Source organism: Trachemys scripta, chromosome 4 (assembly GCF_013100865.1).
Source record: "Trachemys scripta elegans isolate TJP31775 chromosome 4, CAS_Tse_1.0, whole genome shotgun sequence".
Lineage (NCBI taxonomy): Eukaryota > Metazoa > Chordata > Testudines > Emydidae > Trachemys > Trachemys scripta.
In genome coordinates, this window is record NC_048301.1 from 133391582 (window position 1) to 133407572 (window position 15991).

General features: G+C 49.4%; 1 protein-coding gene across 1 annotated transcript; it reads right to left on the reverse strand.

Annotated features, from left to right (window-relative positions):
* Nucleotides 1–8922: 8922 nt before the first annotated feature.
* Nucleotides 8923–11157, reverse strand: LRRC10B (leucine rich repeat containing 10B). The gene has a single exon (XM_034767627.1). It carries the CDS (start codon nucleotides 10898–10900, stop codon nucleotides 10010–10012), a length of 891 nt encoding a protein of 296 aa, XP_034623518.1. The 5' UTR covers nucleotides 10901–11157; the 3' UTR covers nucleotides 8923–10009.
* Nucleotides 11158–15991: the final 4834 nt, after the last annotated feature.

Consider the following 15991-nt stretch of genomic DNA (forward strand, 5'->3'; position numbering starts at 1 on the left):
CCTCTCCCTTCTACACCCTATATTCCCCTAGAAGGCAGCTATGCAGGGAAATGCCTATCGCCAGCATGCTAAGTCTTCTTTGGCAGACCGGGCGGAGGAGACCTCCTGGTCCAACGGCTGGAAAGGCACAGCTCCAGCATATTGTGGAATATGGAAGACTTGACCAGGCACAAAAGATGTCAATCTACCCACTACAGCTAATGAAGTTCCCAATCACTGAGACCTTTTGCACCCTAGGTCTTTGACTTCAGCAACCAAGAGAGTGAGACTTCTCTCTTTAAAAGCCTCACACACAGGCATTCACGCATCATTAAGAGCCCACGGCCACAAGACAGCGCACAAGAAGCTGTGGCGTCAGTGTCAGGTACAACGGCCAGTCATGTACATAATATATATTTCAAGTACATAAAAGGTTATTACAATGAGGAGGAAGAAAAATTGTTCTCCTTAACCTCTGAGGATATGACAAGAAGCAATGGGCTTTAATTGCAGCAAGGGAGGTTTAGGTTGGACATTAGGAAAAACTTCTTAACTGTCAGAGTGGTTAAGCACTGGAATAAATTGCCTAGGGAGGTTGTGGAATCTCCATGGTTGGAGATTTTTAAGAGCAGGTTAGACAAACACCTGTCAGGGATGGTCTAGATAATACTGAGTCCTGCCATGAGTGCAGGGGACTAGAGCACCTCTCGAGGTCCCTTCCAGTCCTACGATTCTATATGCATACTGGCGTCAAGGGTAAACTCCAGAGGAGTGGGAGCTCAAAGGCACAAAGCCCAAGCGCATTAACAGGACAGTGTACTGCAAGGCTAATCTCAGTGCCAAAGAGCTGCAATGAGTTCAGAGAAGTGTCTCATTGCTGCACCCACAGAAGGATGCTCTGTAGAGGAGATAGGCCCAAGGCCCTGAGGGCACTAGTGACACAGGCAGCCAGTCAGTCTTTGCCTAGGCACTCTGGAAGGAGCAGTAGCACAGGAATCAAAGTTCTGATAGCCCCACCACCAATGGTCATGGTCTTGAACACCCAGTTTAGAAAGAAAGAAAGAAAGATTACTCGAGGAACCAGTAAAAGATACATAGCTAAACTAGCACAACACTGCTGAAGCATCACCAAAAGCCAGGACAAACACCGCCAAAGCTGGCAAGTCCCCAGGCAGCCCCTTCACCGAAGGCAGTCTGAAAAGAATTGGCCATGGAACACTGAGGAGCCGACCACACGCTGCAGGAGGGCACAGCAGGAGTTGCCCATACCTCAGCGCTTCAGAACTCAGGCAGTTCTGGCTTTGTCTCATGCTGGCAGCATGAGCCCAAGGGTGGCAATCCACTAAGATGGGTTATTTGGCCGGAACAGGTGTTCCATGTGCACTGAGAAGCTCTCCAACTGGGTTCATAGACTCAGAGACTTTTAAGTCCAGAAGGTACCATCACAATTATCTAAGCTGACCGCCTGCACATTGCAAGCCACAGATCCTCACCCACCCACTCCTGTAGTAGGCCCATAACCTCTGGCTAACAGGCATGCAGAAAGGCGAGCAAAGAAACTGTGACCTATTCCTTTGGTTTGGTACATGTCAGCAAGTTGACCAGCTTGTCCAATATGCTTTAAGATATATGAAAAATACAAGTGAGCCAATGATACCTCATGGAATGCCAACAAGACCATGGCAGACCATTGACAGTTGTTTGCTTCCTTGTGTGGAACAACAGACTCGATATGAATGTTGTGCATTATTACACTAACTTCTTGGAATTGGAAATCCTGAACACCACTGAAAGTACCACAAACTGAGGGCCACACTCACAAGACATGGAATCCCAGAAAAGGTTATCTTAGACAACGGCCTTTGTTATTCCTCAGAGGAATCTGCAAACTTTGCCAGTGCATTAGATTGTAAACAGCACAGTTAATCTGTGTTATCCACAAAGCAACAGTCTTGCTAAGGAACCAGTCCAAAGGACAGAACATATACTGGTCAAAGCCAAGGTTGATGGCAAAGGTTCCTCAACCTTTATCAGAATTCACTTATTGACTTTAAAGTGTGATTCTACTCTGAAAAGTGACACTATAGAAATGGCACCGTGATGTTCTACATCTGTCGCCTCTCAATGATTCCAGGTCAAATGTGCTTAGTATACAAGTAAAAAGAAGCCAGCCATTAAAACTCACCCTAGGCTCTGAAAACTAAATTTAATTCTTTCCTTCTTCTACATCATCACCAGCTAGAGAGTTTCTGCAGGCCAACTTGGACCTTTCTTGACATCTCTGCAGCCCCCTATCTTCAGATTATGTCCTCAGCAAAACTGGTGAAACCTCTTCGCCTTTAATGGGGTTGCACATGTGTAAATGACTGGAACTAAGGCATGGCTAGGCTGCAATCAGGAGATGTGACTGTAGCATGTGAAGACAGACCTGAGTGAGCTTTGATCTAGCTCCAGTTACAAGAACAGTAAAGCTACAGCAACACAGGCATCTGCCTGGGCTAGGCCCACCTGCCCAGGACCCTGGGGACACACTCAAGCAGCTGCCCTCCATTCTGCCGCAGATTCACTGCTATCGTTACTCGAGCTAGCTTTGATCCAGCTCCATCAAAGCTAGCTTGGGTATGTCTATACATGCTGCAATCACACCCCTGACTGCAGTGCAGACAGACCCTGAGTACACAATTCTGCTGATGGTATCAGTGCAGAAGGAATAGAATCCAGTTGCGAGCCAGAACCTCAGCTGGGGTAAATTGGTGTAGTTCCATTGAAATCAATGGAACTAGGCCAACTGATACCTTCTGAGGATCAGGTCTTGCGTATGCTTGGCTTGTTTCAGTGTAAAGAGCAGAATGGTCATACGAAACCACTTGCCCAGGGCCGGCCGCAACCCATTAGGCAACCGCGCTAACATTTGAGGGTCGGCAACCGCGGCAGCCGGATCTACGGCCACCCCAGTCATCAGCGGTATTTCAGGGGCGGGACCTTCCGCCACCTAGGGCGGCAAAAAAGCTGTCAGCGCTCCTGCACTTGCCACAGTCAATGCGACTGATTCGTATTTCTCTTCCAGCAGACATTGTACATCTGAGAAGGGTTCTCTGAAGGGAGAGGTAACAAAATGTGCTAATCCCTTTTGCAGTGAACCTGCTAGTTTTGTTTACCCTGAACCTTTCAGAATTATGCCCTTCTAAAGTGAGACTTCCTCTCTCCTAGGCTGCCTTATGTTTGCAGTCAGCAGGAGCAGATGGAAACAGAAGCATGCTCCTAACAACTGTGATTAAAACAAGACACAAAGCAGCGCACGCTGGATATTGGAGAATATGCCGCTTATATACATACAAATCTTATGCTCTATACTGTGACCCAAAGATGCACACATGCCAAAGCTATTTGCATACAGTGCTAGGGCTGTGAAGTCTCACTTGGATTCCTGCAGCATCAGATCAGCTCATGACCAGACCTGCAAATGCTCTCCTGGAATGCAGGCCCAATCCCAACCCCTGTACAGATGCAATTGTTGTGCCTGAAACCAGCCTCCCAGATTGGATCCCATTCCTTTTGTGGACCCTCTCTCGACTCCCTCCAGCTAATGCCCTCCAAGGGAGTGAAAAATAGGCAGTCTAATGCCACAAGGGAAGCACAGCGCAGGCAGATAGATGGAGGGAGTCTGGGGAAGTCAGACTCACGGGGGTAGCATGGGGCAGCCAGGCAGAAGAGCTGGGGAGCAGCAGAAGTAATGGCCCCAACAAAAAAGCAGGGCAAGAAGGAGGGGAAACTGTTATTTCAGCATCCAAATGCCTTTCTATGGGACTGCAACAAAAATGTGGCCATCTACGAACTTTGTGCTTGTCATTATGTTGCACACTGGGGCCAAATCAGACCTTCCAAGTGATAGTGGGGATAGAACTCAGATCTCCTGCTTCAAAAAGCATAGACGCCTGCTCCTTGAGCTAAAAGGGAATCTCCTTTAGCTATCAGCAGTAGAGTGCCTCTGACATACAGAAAAACATTTCTGATTTTATTCAGTAGAAAGCAGTGATGTGCATACATGCCACTCTCTATACATGCAGGTTGTCCCATTCGTACATAGAGGTGTGAATGCCACTATCTTGTATTACTATAGCGTCTTCAATCCCAAAGCACTTCAGACTCTATGAACCGGGTAGTCAATAGACAAGACCGTAAGCCAAATCCAGACTGCCAGAGGCTTTCGAACGGACCATGAAACCTTTTTATTTACTTATTATCATTATTGTTATTGAGGTGTGAAAAATGTTTCTCTGGAGTCCAGACCTTGACTATACCTTGACCAAAAAATTCCCCTGCTATAAACCATTCAGATAGCACCTCTGAATAGAGCCCACCTTTGGGGTGAAAGGTGGGATGCAGCCAGGAAACAGCACACTCTAGAACAGTGACTGCACCCCTTTCAGGAATGGGAATGTCTTGCATACCCCCAAGTTTCACCTCACACTACTTGCTTACAAAATCAAACAAAAAGATACAAAAGTGTCACAGCACATATTACTGAAAAATTACTTACTTTCTCATTTTTACCATATAATTATAAAATCAATTGGAATATAAATATTGTTCTTACATTTCAGTGTATAGTATATAGAGCAGTATAAACAAGACGTATGAAATTTTAGTTTGCACTGACTTTGCTAGTGCTTTTTATGTAGCCTATTATAAAACTAGGCAAATATCTAGATAAGCTGATGTACCCTCAGAAGACCTCTGCATACGCCCAGGGGCTACATGTACCCCTGGTTGAGAACCACTGTGCTAGAACACCAGAGAGCAGGGGCAAAATCTTAATCTTAATGTCCATACAGAGCAAACCGGACCACTCCAATTAATGGCTGGTGCTCAGTTTCTCTCTTTCAGAAAAAAGGCTAAGTCAACCCAGCTGGAATGTGAACTTATGATACCGGGCAGCATAGCTGTGTCACACCTGATGCATAGGCAACAAAGCCAACCCTGGATAAAACCCTAGACAGAGGCCTCCCAGATCTCAACACAATTCTGGAACTTCACAACTCACAAACATTCCGTATCACTCAGTGCACTTGACTTTAGTTCATTTGCATACTGCAGTCTTATTGGTTACAATTAAAGCTGGTTGAAACGCCGCCTTTTTATTCTGCAGGAAATTCCAACATTTCAAAATTTGGTTTTGCGCCACACCAACATGGAAACAAAACAATGTGAAATTTCCCATGAAATGAAATTTTCAAAAAAATTTAGTTGCAGGTCAAACAAAACATTTCGTTCAGATTTTGACTTTTGAAAGAGTTTATATGTTAATGATATAATACAAAATAAATTTCTAAATAAAGTCATTTCAAAATGAAAAATCAAAATGTTCCATTTCAATAAGGTCAAAACATTCCACTTTGACCTTCACTTTGACAAAACACTTCAATTCCACTTTTATTTCTTAACAACATTTTGTCAAAATCCCTATGCTCCCGCAGAAAGTTTTGAGAAAACTGTCTCATCTGAACATTTTTTGACCAGCTCTAGTTAAAACGTCTTGCAACTCTGACTGTTTTTAAAATAAAAAATGTAAACCTTTGGTCTGAAGTCTTTGGACTGTTCCAACAAGTAACTTGTGAAACTCACTGCTGCCGGATGTTATGGGGGAAAAGAGTTCAGTGAGATCCACAGGTTCTTATGCTTCAGTGAAAGCTGATCCCCGTCTGGGATCAGGAAACATTATCGCCCCCTACTGCCTTGCTATGGTATTGCACAATTAGATGTATCATGCAGGGGAGCATACTGGCTACTGCCAGAGGCAGGATACCAGAATAGACAGACCACAGGTCTATTATACTATAACAAGGAGGAGGGATATTGGCCCAGCTGATCACTGATCTGCTCTGATGCCTCAAGGAGGTGAAATACCAGATGGGATAGACTCACTGCTCTGATCAGCTGGAGCAGGACAGTAGAAATTCACTCCACCTTCACAAATGGGCAGTAGGATTTAGACTTCATGCTCAGTCAGACTTCCTGGCTCTGCAAGATCACTGAACAGCACAGGAGATTGTAATGGGGGTCACATCAAGCAATAGATTCTTAACTGCTGGCCAGAGTACTACATACTCCAGAGCTGGGGGATGGGGTGGGGTGGATTTCCCCCCTGAAAAGAAGGTGATGACAATAGTTGTTAGTGGGTGTTCTAGGTGCTTTGGGGGGGGGGGGAGGGATAGCTCAGTGGTTTGAGCATTGGTCTGCTAAACCCAGGGTTGTGAGTTCAATCCTTGAGGGGGCCACTTAGGGATCTGGGGCAAAATCAGTACTTGGTCCTGCTTGTGAAGGCAGGGGGCTGGACTCAATGACCTTTCAAGGTCCCTTCCAGTTCTAGGACATAGGATATCTCCATTAATTTATTTATAATCAGGGCCAGTCAGCCTTTAGCACAAGCAATGTTCCTGTGGGTACCTGCATTCTTGCCACACATACACCAGATTCCTGGGCTGACTCAGCAACTGTCGCCAGTCCAATGTCCCCCTCTGGCAGAGGGGGAGGAAGGTAACTCGCGTCTCAATCCCCTCCCCTAACCTGACAGCCTCTTGCTGACTCCAGATGTTACTATAAGAAACGGCAAAGGAAATCATTTGAAATTGTTCCCTTAAGAAGACTAATAAAACCACTTGAAGCTGATCAAGAGAAGGAGAGCAGAGAAATGACTCAAACCAGGAGGAAGAGGGGAAATGAATTAACTACTCCAGTCAAGCAACATTCCTGATCTCGGTAAACAAAACACCTCTAAGAGGTACAGGAATCCCCACCACCAATTTCATCGGAGTCTGGACAATCAGCAATAAAAGGCCTTTCCCAGGCAGCAGTTTAGCTTCAGTGTACCCAGCTTAATAAACCCATGTGTGCGCTAAGCCTCAGGCAGGCATGCCCCAGTGCACCAAGCTAGCCAGGGCAGGCAGCAGCAGTGGGCTTAGAGAGGAGATCACTGCGGAGTGCTATGGGGATAACAGGCAATACACCCCTAACAATGGGGGCAGGAGAACTCTGGAGCTCAGATCAGTACAGTCCTTTGAAATACAAGGGCCAGAGAAGCACTAAGGGCTGTAACTGTCAGGAGTTATTGTCTTCCCCTCCACCCGCCCTCATTTCGATAGCACAATTAGAATCCATTTTTCCAACAGCAGCTTGAGTCAGCCTTTCTCACCACCCGTGTCTGCTCCCTGGCCTGATCTTTCAGCCTCTCTACTCATGACCAAGGGTACGCAGCTGGGATGGCACATCCTCAGGTGCCACAGGGCTTTTCAAATGAGATGGGAGTGAGCAAGCGAGAGAGGACATGGCCGAGAGAGAGGACACCGCTGAAATAGAGACAGAGGGAGCACGACTCAGAAAGAGATACCCAATGGCTCAGACAGAACAACAGAGAGGGAGAACGTGGTTTTCAGGTGCAGACGGGACCAAGATCATGCAGTTTGGGCCTCCCCTAGTCACACAGACCAATTCATCCCCCGGAGCAAAAATGACGCAGAGAGGGACCGAGCAGTTCTGAGAGACACGAGTTATACTCTTCCTGTTATCAGTACTGGGCAGATTAATCGCCACCCAAGGCACCTGAACCTGCTATAGAGACACCTGCTACAGCAGCACACAGGCCCCGTCAGATCAGCCTAGAAAAGACCAAAAATCACAGGCTTAAAGCCCCAAAGCAAATTAAAATGTTACTGTGCAGACACCCGCAGAACCCATCTGAACAAGCCACACCTTGGCCTCACAGTCATGCAGCAGGAAGGGCTACCGGATGTGCTACAGACCTTTAAAATCCTCTGGCTACCTTCAACCCACGGATAAAACTACTGCTAGATCTTTATGGGTGGGGAGTGGGGAGTACAGCAATTGGCACACAGGCTGCACTGGAAGGGACATAAGCACTGCTAAAATCACCCTCCACTCTTACACAGGCAGCATCTTCCCACCTTCTTCCAGACACAGCATGAAGCCCCAAAAAAGAAAAGTATGTTAGCTACTGGGATTAGAGAACATCACCAACACAAGCAGCTAGATTGCTCTAGCTCTCTTCACACTAGCAGACCCCCTATCTACAGGGCAATGTGTAAAACAGAGCTGTGCTCTCACCAAATATTGAAGCAGTGATCCCAAAGCAAAAACGAAAACCAGGACACTTTCCACTAGAAACCCAGGGATGGGCAATTTTGTACCCCACGGTGACAGGAGAGATTGAAACTGACAGGCACTTTTTATTCTGCTGCATGAGATCCAAAAGAAGAAGAGGAGACTTTTCCAAGTGATCAGAAATAGCAAGACTCTTTGCGGCAAAGCAAAGAAGAAAAATGACATAACTTTGAGTGAAAGAAAAAAAGACAGTGGAAATGTCTTAATGCTACCTGGCCCCCAGCCAGCAAATTCACAATAGATCATAGTGGCCACATGGTATAAAACCCAGTTACTCCTGACCAAGGCACAGAGATTTGACAAAGTGTATTAACTTTGGCAATACTGGTATACTTTGCCATGCCAATAAAGTTACTGAGATTGAAGCTGGGCTGAGGGTGAACACAGCCCAGGGAAGTGTGGAGGGGAGGAGAGGAGGGGAGGAGGAGAGCTCAGAGAGAGGTATGGAAAGGAGGGAAGGAGAATGGACCTAGCTCCAAGTGAGGGAGGAGTAACACTGCAGAGGGAGTCACAGATGATAGCGGCAGGGGGAGGGATGGAGTAGAGTGAGGAAGAGTGCAGAGAAGACAGTACAGTTCAGAAACGGGCAGAGAGAGGAAACAGGATTCCCCAAAATGTTAAAAATAACACAGATGCTTGAGAACCCAGTTCCCTTTCCCCAGGCCATATTAGTCTGTTTACATACTCTTTCCAAATAAACCATCCTGGCAGCAGCCTCCCTGAGAATCAGCCTGGGAGCCTCTTTCTCTCACTACCAGATTTTCTCAGTTTTCTACTTTTTATTGCTTAGATTTGGTACAAATCTAGCCCGTGGGGGAATGAGAATGAGCCTGCCACCCCCAGGAGGAAAGGGAGAGTTGGAGAGAGTCCTGCTGCTGCCACCCCACTGCCCCGGACGCACACAGTCCTGGTGGCCCAGTTCATACCAGCTTTTGCTTCTGTGCCCATTTAAGGGAATGGAAAGTCCAGGCAGCCTGCAAAGCAGCACACGGGGCTCCTTTTCCCACCATACAAAGAGCGGAGGCAAAAACCCTTTCCAGGCCAGAGAGCGAGTACTGTGCACAAACAAGGCTTTCCTATCAGCTTCTTTTCAAAGCTGACAGCTGGAAGGAGCAGCTTGGGAGACGTTTCTCTCTGAGTCTAATTCCAGTAGCAGAATAGGAATCTCTAGGATGTGAGAAGCTTTTCTGTTCATACTCGAACCCTGTAGCCCTCCAGGGCGTGGAGTCCAAGGGAATTAAAAAAAAACCACCAAACCAAACAGCATGGCTTTTTCCTGTCTTGCATCTGAGTCCCGTGGCAATGGGCCGGTTGGCTAGGAGCAGGGATCACTCATAGATACCTAACCAAACAGCCACAGATTGTCACATTAAAGTCCTTTCAATTCCAGGCTTCCACCACAGGCTGGCTGTTCTGAGAAGGCCAGCTCTTATCAATGCCCATCTCAAACAGGGACCATCCTCCCACAGAGCTGGTCCAATGGGATTATCCAACACAACAGCATTGTGGTTTCAACCCTGCCAACCCCCACATCCTGTGGCTATGCAGGATGCCTCAGGGGTGCAGTGATTGCCCAGCACTCCTGCAGATAGATGATGCTCCACTTTGCTGTCTGTGGTCCCAGCAAGGAAACAGCAACCCTTTTGATTCATGGTTTTCCTGTCTCATGCAAGAAGATAATGACTCCCTGGACTGGTAGTTACCCATGATTCTAGTTGGGAGACTGTGGCTACCCATGGCCAGAGATGGTCCATGCAAACTCTCACCCCTTGCAGCGCAGAAGCGGATCTACCAGCCCACCAGCGTCCACCAGATTTTCTGAGCAGCAACCATGTTGTTGTAGTGCCCATTCTCATGTTTCTTCTGGGGAGCATTCCAGGGCAGAGAAACTGCCTTCAGCATCCTCTAGCAGAGAGGAGTCATTCCTCAGGATGCCCTGCATGGCTTCTGAGCCATTCTCCTCCTGTTCATCCTGCTCCTCCTGCTCCCGCAGGCTCTGGAGACGTTCCTCCCTGGCCTCCATCAGCTCCTGGGCCCCATCGCCCACAAGGGTGACAGTGTCAGCCACACAGGGTGGTGCTTTAACTGGATTATGGTCATAGGAAAAGAGCCGTAACCCCTTCAGGTGGGCCAGGTCTGGGAAGTCGATGATCTTGTTGCGGTCCAGGTCAAGGATATGGAGCTGGGACATGCGGAGCAGGGGCTGTGGGAACTCCTCAAAGCGATTCCCATAAAGCCAGAGTCCCCGGAGGCCAGTCATACGCGGCAGACTGCCCGGCAGTGCTCGGAGTCGATTGTCACCCATCTGCAAGGACTGCAGTGCAGGCATCTGGAGCAAGGCCCGAGGAAAATGGTACAGGTAGTTGTTCTCAATCCACAAGCAGCGCAGAGTCTGGAGCTGGGCAAATTCTGCAGGGAGGCCAAAGAGGCGGTTGCTGCCCAGGTAGAGGCGGGTGAGACGGGGCAGGCGGCATAATGCCTCAGGTACCTCCTCCAGCTTGTTGAAGTCCAGTGCCAGGATGCGCAGCTCCCGCAGTCCGTCGATCTCCTCGGGCAGCTCCCGCAACCCAGTGCCACTGATGTAGAGCTTCTGCAGGCTGCCCAGGGCACACACTGGGCCTGGCAGCCGCTTCAGGTGCCGCCCGGTCAGCTCCAGTGTCTGATCCCCACCATTCAGCTGCTCCTCCGCACCCGATGGCAGCCGCTCCTCCCTGCCTGAGGACCCTGCGCTGCCCATTCTCATGGCCAAGGGCTGCTGGGAGAACAAGAGCCACCGCCTCCAGCGGGGCAGCCCACAGAGAACATGACAACCAGCTAACCTGGTGCCTCCCGGATTGGCCTCCTGGGACTAAGACCAGTGTCCCCCCCCCCGGGTCTCCCCTGTCAGGGTTGGGACTGACCAGCCTCCTGGAGCTGGGACTGGTGCCCCCTTGCACCCCTCCGGCCAGGGCTGGGACTGGTGCCCTCTGGATCACCCTCCCGGGAATAGGACACGTGCCCCCCTTGCCTCTTCCTGCCAGGGCCGGGACCAGGGCTCCCCAACAGCCTGCCTGCTACGGAGTCGGTGTCCCGGATCAGCCTCCCGGGACCAGGACCAGAGCCCCGGGATCCCCCTGCCAGGGCCGGGCCGGGGCCCCCTGGATCGCCCTCCCGGGGCTAGCACCCTGCCCCTACCCGGGATCGGCCTCCCCCCGCGTGGTGCCGGCCCTGGCGCTGCGCGGCCCCCGGTGCCTCCCGGCCTCTCGCTCCGGGGCTCCCGGCTCGGTCTGAGCTCGGCTCCCACACACCCGGCGCCTAGCGACTCGTCTCCATGGCAACCCCCACGCGGGACAGCCCGCCTATGGCGGAGCCGCTCGGGCCGGCGGGGGCGGGCTGTCCCCCAGGCCCCGCCCCTATGACACGCCCACTCCCGAGGCCGACTGCTGCGGTCCCGGCTGTAACCAGCGCGCGCTAGCTCGCACCTGACACGGGCCTCGCCCCGCCCTTTCCTCCCCCCCCGTACAGCCTTGGCTACACTCGGGCCCCGCCCCCCAGGACCCGTGTCCCCACTACGGCCTAGGCTACACAGGGCATAGACACCCCAGAGCTATAGCCCCAGGCTCACCCACCACACCCCTTCCCCTGCTACACCCATTGCACAACCCCAGCCCAGCTCCACTGAGAGCCTCCCTACCCTCCACACAACCCCCACACTACAGCTACACCCACCACACAACCCCTTCCCACGCTACACTCGCTGCAGAACCCCAGCTCAGCTACACAGACTCCCTGCCTTCCTACAGCCACCACACAACCCCCTCCCCAGCAAGAGCCGCCCCCCACCCCAGCTACAGCCACCCCGCAACCCCCAGCTCCACTAAGGAACTCCCCTTCCCTCCTGCAGCCACCACACAACTCCCCTCTTAGCTACGCTGATAAACTCCCCCCCACTACACCCACTGTAGGTCTCCCTGCATACCACCACCAACAAACCTACTTCTGCTACATCCCATGAGCACACCTTTCTACAACTCCCTCACAGACACACACCCCTGCGCAATAGAGAGTCTTCTGGTTAGTCAGAGCAGGAAGAAGATATCACCGGCTACTCTTGTTGTCTGCATATCCAGGAGTAGCGATGAGCACCCCAAGACTTGTCACTGCCTTGACTGCTTGGCAAGTGCCACTGCAAATACCACTGCCTCAGAAAGTTTTCCTTTTCCTACTAACATTACCTGGGGTACCCTCTTCCCTGGGTTTAACAGAAGCCAGCTTCCTTTTGTCCAGGTTCCTTCAGACACATCAGTGACATCCCCTGCACTGGAGATGTAGAGCTGAGGGTCATCAGCCTATTAATGGCATTCAATCTCATGGGATTTCAGTCTCCTAGAATTCTCCAACCAGTCCTTTCTCCTTCATATGGCAACCCCCTGGATACACCTCAAACCACACTAACAATTCCTGCTCACGCAGCCGGGTGTACAAAACCATCAATCCTTATCCTCCATGCCCTCAACCAACACATACACACAGCACCACACCAGTCCTGTCTTCTCCTTCCACCTAATCCACCCCCCAACCTCCAGCATACACCCAACCAGCTTTTCTGGGCATGCACAAAATCATTCTTCCTTACAAACCCAATAAAGGTCCTCCCACAAGACCCCAACCATCTCTCATACACTCAACCAGCCTTGAGTTGGTTGGAACTCAGGCAGCTCACATGGTTTGGATTAGGTTGGCATTTAGATAGGCAGGCTCTCCCAAGCCAAGCAGCTTTTATGGCTTGGATTAGGCAGGCAGTTTGCATGGCTTGGATTGGGCTGGTACCCTGGAAGTTCCTTTGATCAGGAGAGTTATTCCTTTATCAATTAATCCTGTGGCACTTTAGCCTCAGGGGTGGAACTGTCTTCATAGCTGTATCTTGTATAGCTGTATCTTGTGAGCACATGGCTGGCAGTGACAATTTAATAAATAATAAACCCTGTTTGTCCCCCTCCCTGTAGGAATGTCTTGATACCAAAGAAGGATCAGGCCTGTGTCCCAGTCCCAGCTCTTGGTTGGGGGTGGGGTATTTCTGTTTGTTACCCAGAGGCCTGGTAGGTTTGTTGTGAGCTCCTGTGAGAGGCTGGAATGGGAATTGTGCTGACAAGAGTTTATTGATCTCCCAACAGAGTGAAGCCAATTAGCCCAGAGGTTACCAGAGGTCACAGCAGCTGCCTTTATTCTCCCCCCCCCCCCCCTTCTCATTTCATCTCATTCATTTTCAACCAAATCACATTGAAAACAAAATTCTCTCATACGTGGTTTATCCTGTATCTTTTCAGTATCCCCTTCCTCCCATTTAATGCAGCCCACAAGAGCTCCACATGCCCACATACATGAGCTCCTGTGTCCTACAACAAAATCAAGAGGCACATACACAAACATGCTGACCTCATGTACATGCAGATCTGTACACCAAATGAACTCACCTCCATGCACCTGGGCATATGCACACAAGCACACATACATGTATGGTATTTGTCCACAAATATGCCCACATAAAGAACAAACATACCACATTAAAATTACATGCAAACACAAAACGCACTGAATTTTCAGTCTATGCCATACACAAATACTGAAATCACCTACATGCCTATACATATCTGCATTCACACATTCACCTGTGTCCCTAAGTACACAGAGCAAACATGCACATATATACAGTATTTGTGCACAAATATACACATGTAAAGAACACATACATATTCAAATTACATGCAAACAAACACACACTGACTTTACACCCACGCACAAGCCATGCCATACACAAATATTTAATTCACCTACATGCCCAAACATACATACATACACAGACAGAAAACTCATGCACATTCGCACACAACCACATGTGCCTAAATTCATACAGCAAACATATACAAACATGCATGCATTTCTATTCTATTCTGTGTAGATTCATATACCATGCCACCACTGTGGTATCCGAAGGCTTACACACACCAAGCATCCATGCACACACAAACATGCATGCATGTGCATGTTAAGGGACAGTCCATAAACTACCGCGTCACCCAGCGTGGTTTCTTTCAGAGACTCAGTCATGCTTATCCCTTTTGAGATACTGGGTTTTGACTGCCCTGCACTGACCCTTTTGTCCACTGCATTCTGAGAATACAGCAAAGGTCTGCGTCAGTACCTATCCCTAGAGCTGGTGGCCCTGCTGGAGATGACGGTCTTGCTCCTCGGCTGGTGGGAATGGACATAGTCAATGGATTTATGCAGATGTACACCAGCTGTGCATCTGGCCCTTCCCTCAGCTCATTCCTTGCCATCCTCAATTCTGTTCCACCCCAAGTACCTACTCTTCTTACAGTAATGTTCCCAAACATTGTCCACTAGTTGTTTCACTCATATTCAGTGAGTTTTAAATTATCAAGTCCTGGCTCCTCTCCTGTATCCAGGTTCTGTTCATGGAAACTATTGCAGCTCCTCATCTTTTGACATTCCTAAGTCTCCTCTCCTCCATAAAAGAGCCATAATTTCTCTTCCTCAGCACAGTCTAGTTACTTTCGTTCAGTTTGAGAGCTTATCTTCTCTCCTCCCCTTTTTCTATCCTTCTCCCTGTGGCTGGCAGTGAGCTCTCACCCTTCTCCAGAAGAAGGCAGACACCTTCTCCAGATCCATTAACACCACTCTCAATACACCCTGCCTCATTCCCAGGTTAGAGAAATAGCTTAACAACCCCAGGCTCTGAAGTACCAGGTGGAGACCCTGCTGTCACAGAAAAGGATCATGGGCAGAACCAAGACCCCTGATCTGGTACCAGAGATCCCATCCCCTACCCTCATTTTTGCCCCATCTCATCCCACCAAGACAAAAGATGCATTGAACTATAGTTATCAATCAGCAGTTGTGTATTTCTTATTGCCTCTTACACATCCCTCCAGGTGTTTTGTACTCAGCCACTCTCCTGCCTTAGTTCCCTCTTCAAATCAGCCGTGTCATCCAAAAGACCTTCCCTGGGAAAAATTATACTCAGACAGCCCTCCAGTGGCAGCTGTCCCAATGACAATCTCCCATAGATTGCATGTGGGGTACTGTACCTTACTCAGGCAAAATTCCCACCAATGTCAACAGGAGTTTGCCAGACTAAAGACGGAGCCTGTACTAAGTAAGGACCCAAATCAATGGGGGTTTTGCCCAAGTTAGGAGAGAGTGTAATGTGGTCCGGTTTGTTCCTGTGCTGCAACTACAGATGGGGCAACCCAGCGTCCCATGTTCTGGTAGTGGGGGCTGAGACGCCAAGCCCCTCACGTCTCATTGCACAATACCTCAGTGCTGACCGTGGGATAAGAATGTGATTAGAATATTTTTGATTAGCTAAACTAGATAGTCTGAGGTCCATTCCCACCACTAGCACTGGAGAACACTTAAGAGCTGAGAATTCACTCTTCAGGGTGGGGGATCAGTGAGGCAGACCCTGTCACAAGCCTGGGGCGGACTGCCCTTATCCCCTTTACTTCCCACCCCCACATCGCCCTAGGTCAGGTCAGCCTCTCACTTCCCTTTTCCCCCGGTCAGCCCAACATTCTGCCCCACCCTGTTAATGCTGCATCACCCAGAACAAACAGCCGCAGCCTGTTTGTCCAGCCCAAGAGTGTGTCTGCCCGGGCGTTACTCTGTCACACACGGACTGACTGGGAGGCAAGAACTGCTGCTGTACAAGAAGTGCCCAGGAGCAGTCGGTGTTACTCACAGTGCACAGACACTAAACAACCTGTAACAAAACTGGGAGCCCCAGAATCTCAGAACCATTGATTAATTTTGGGTGCCCCACCTGAGTTCCCGA

Bases quoted from the DNA above. Each gene is read 5' to 3' on its own strand.
- LRRC10B (XM_034767627.1), bottom strand. From the start codon at position 10,900: ATGAGAATGGGCAGCGCAGGGTCCTCAGGCAGGGAGGAGCGGCTGCCA.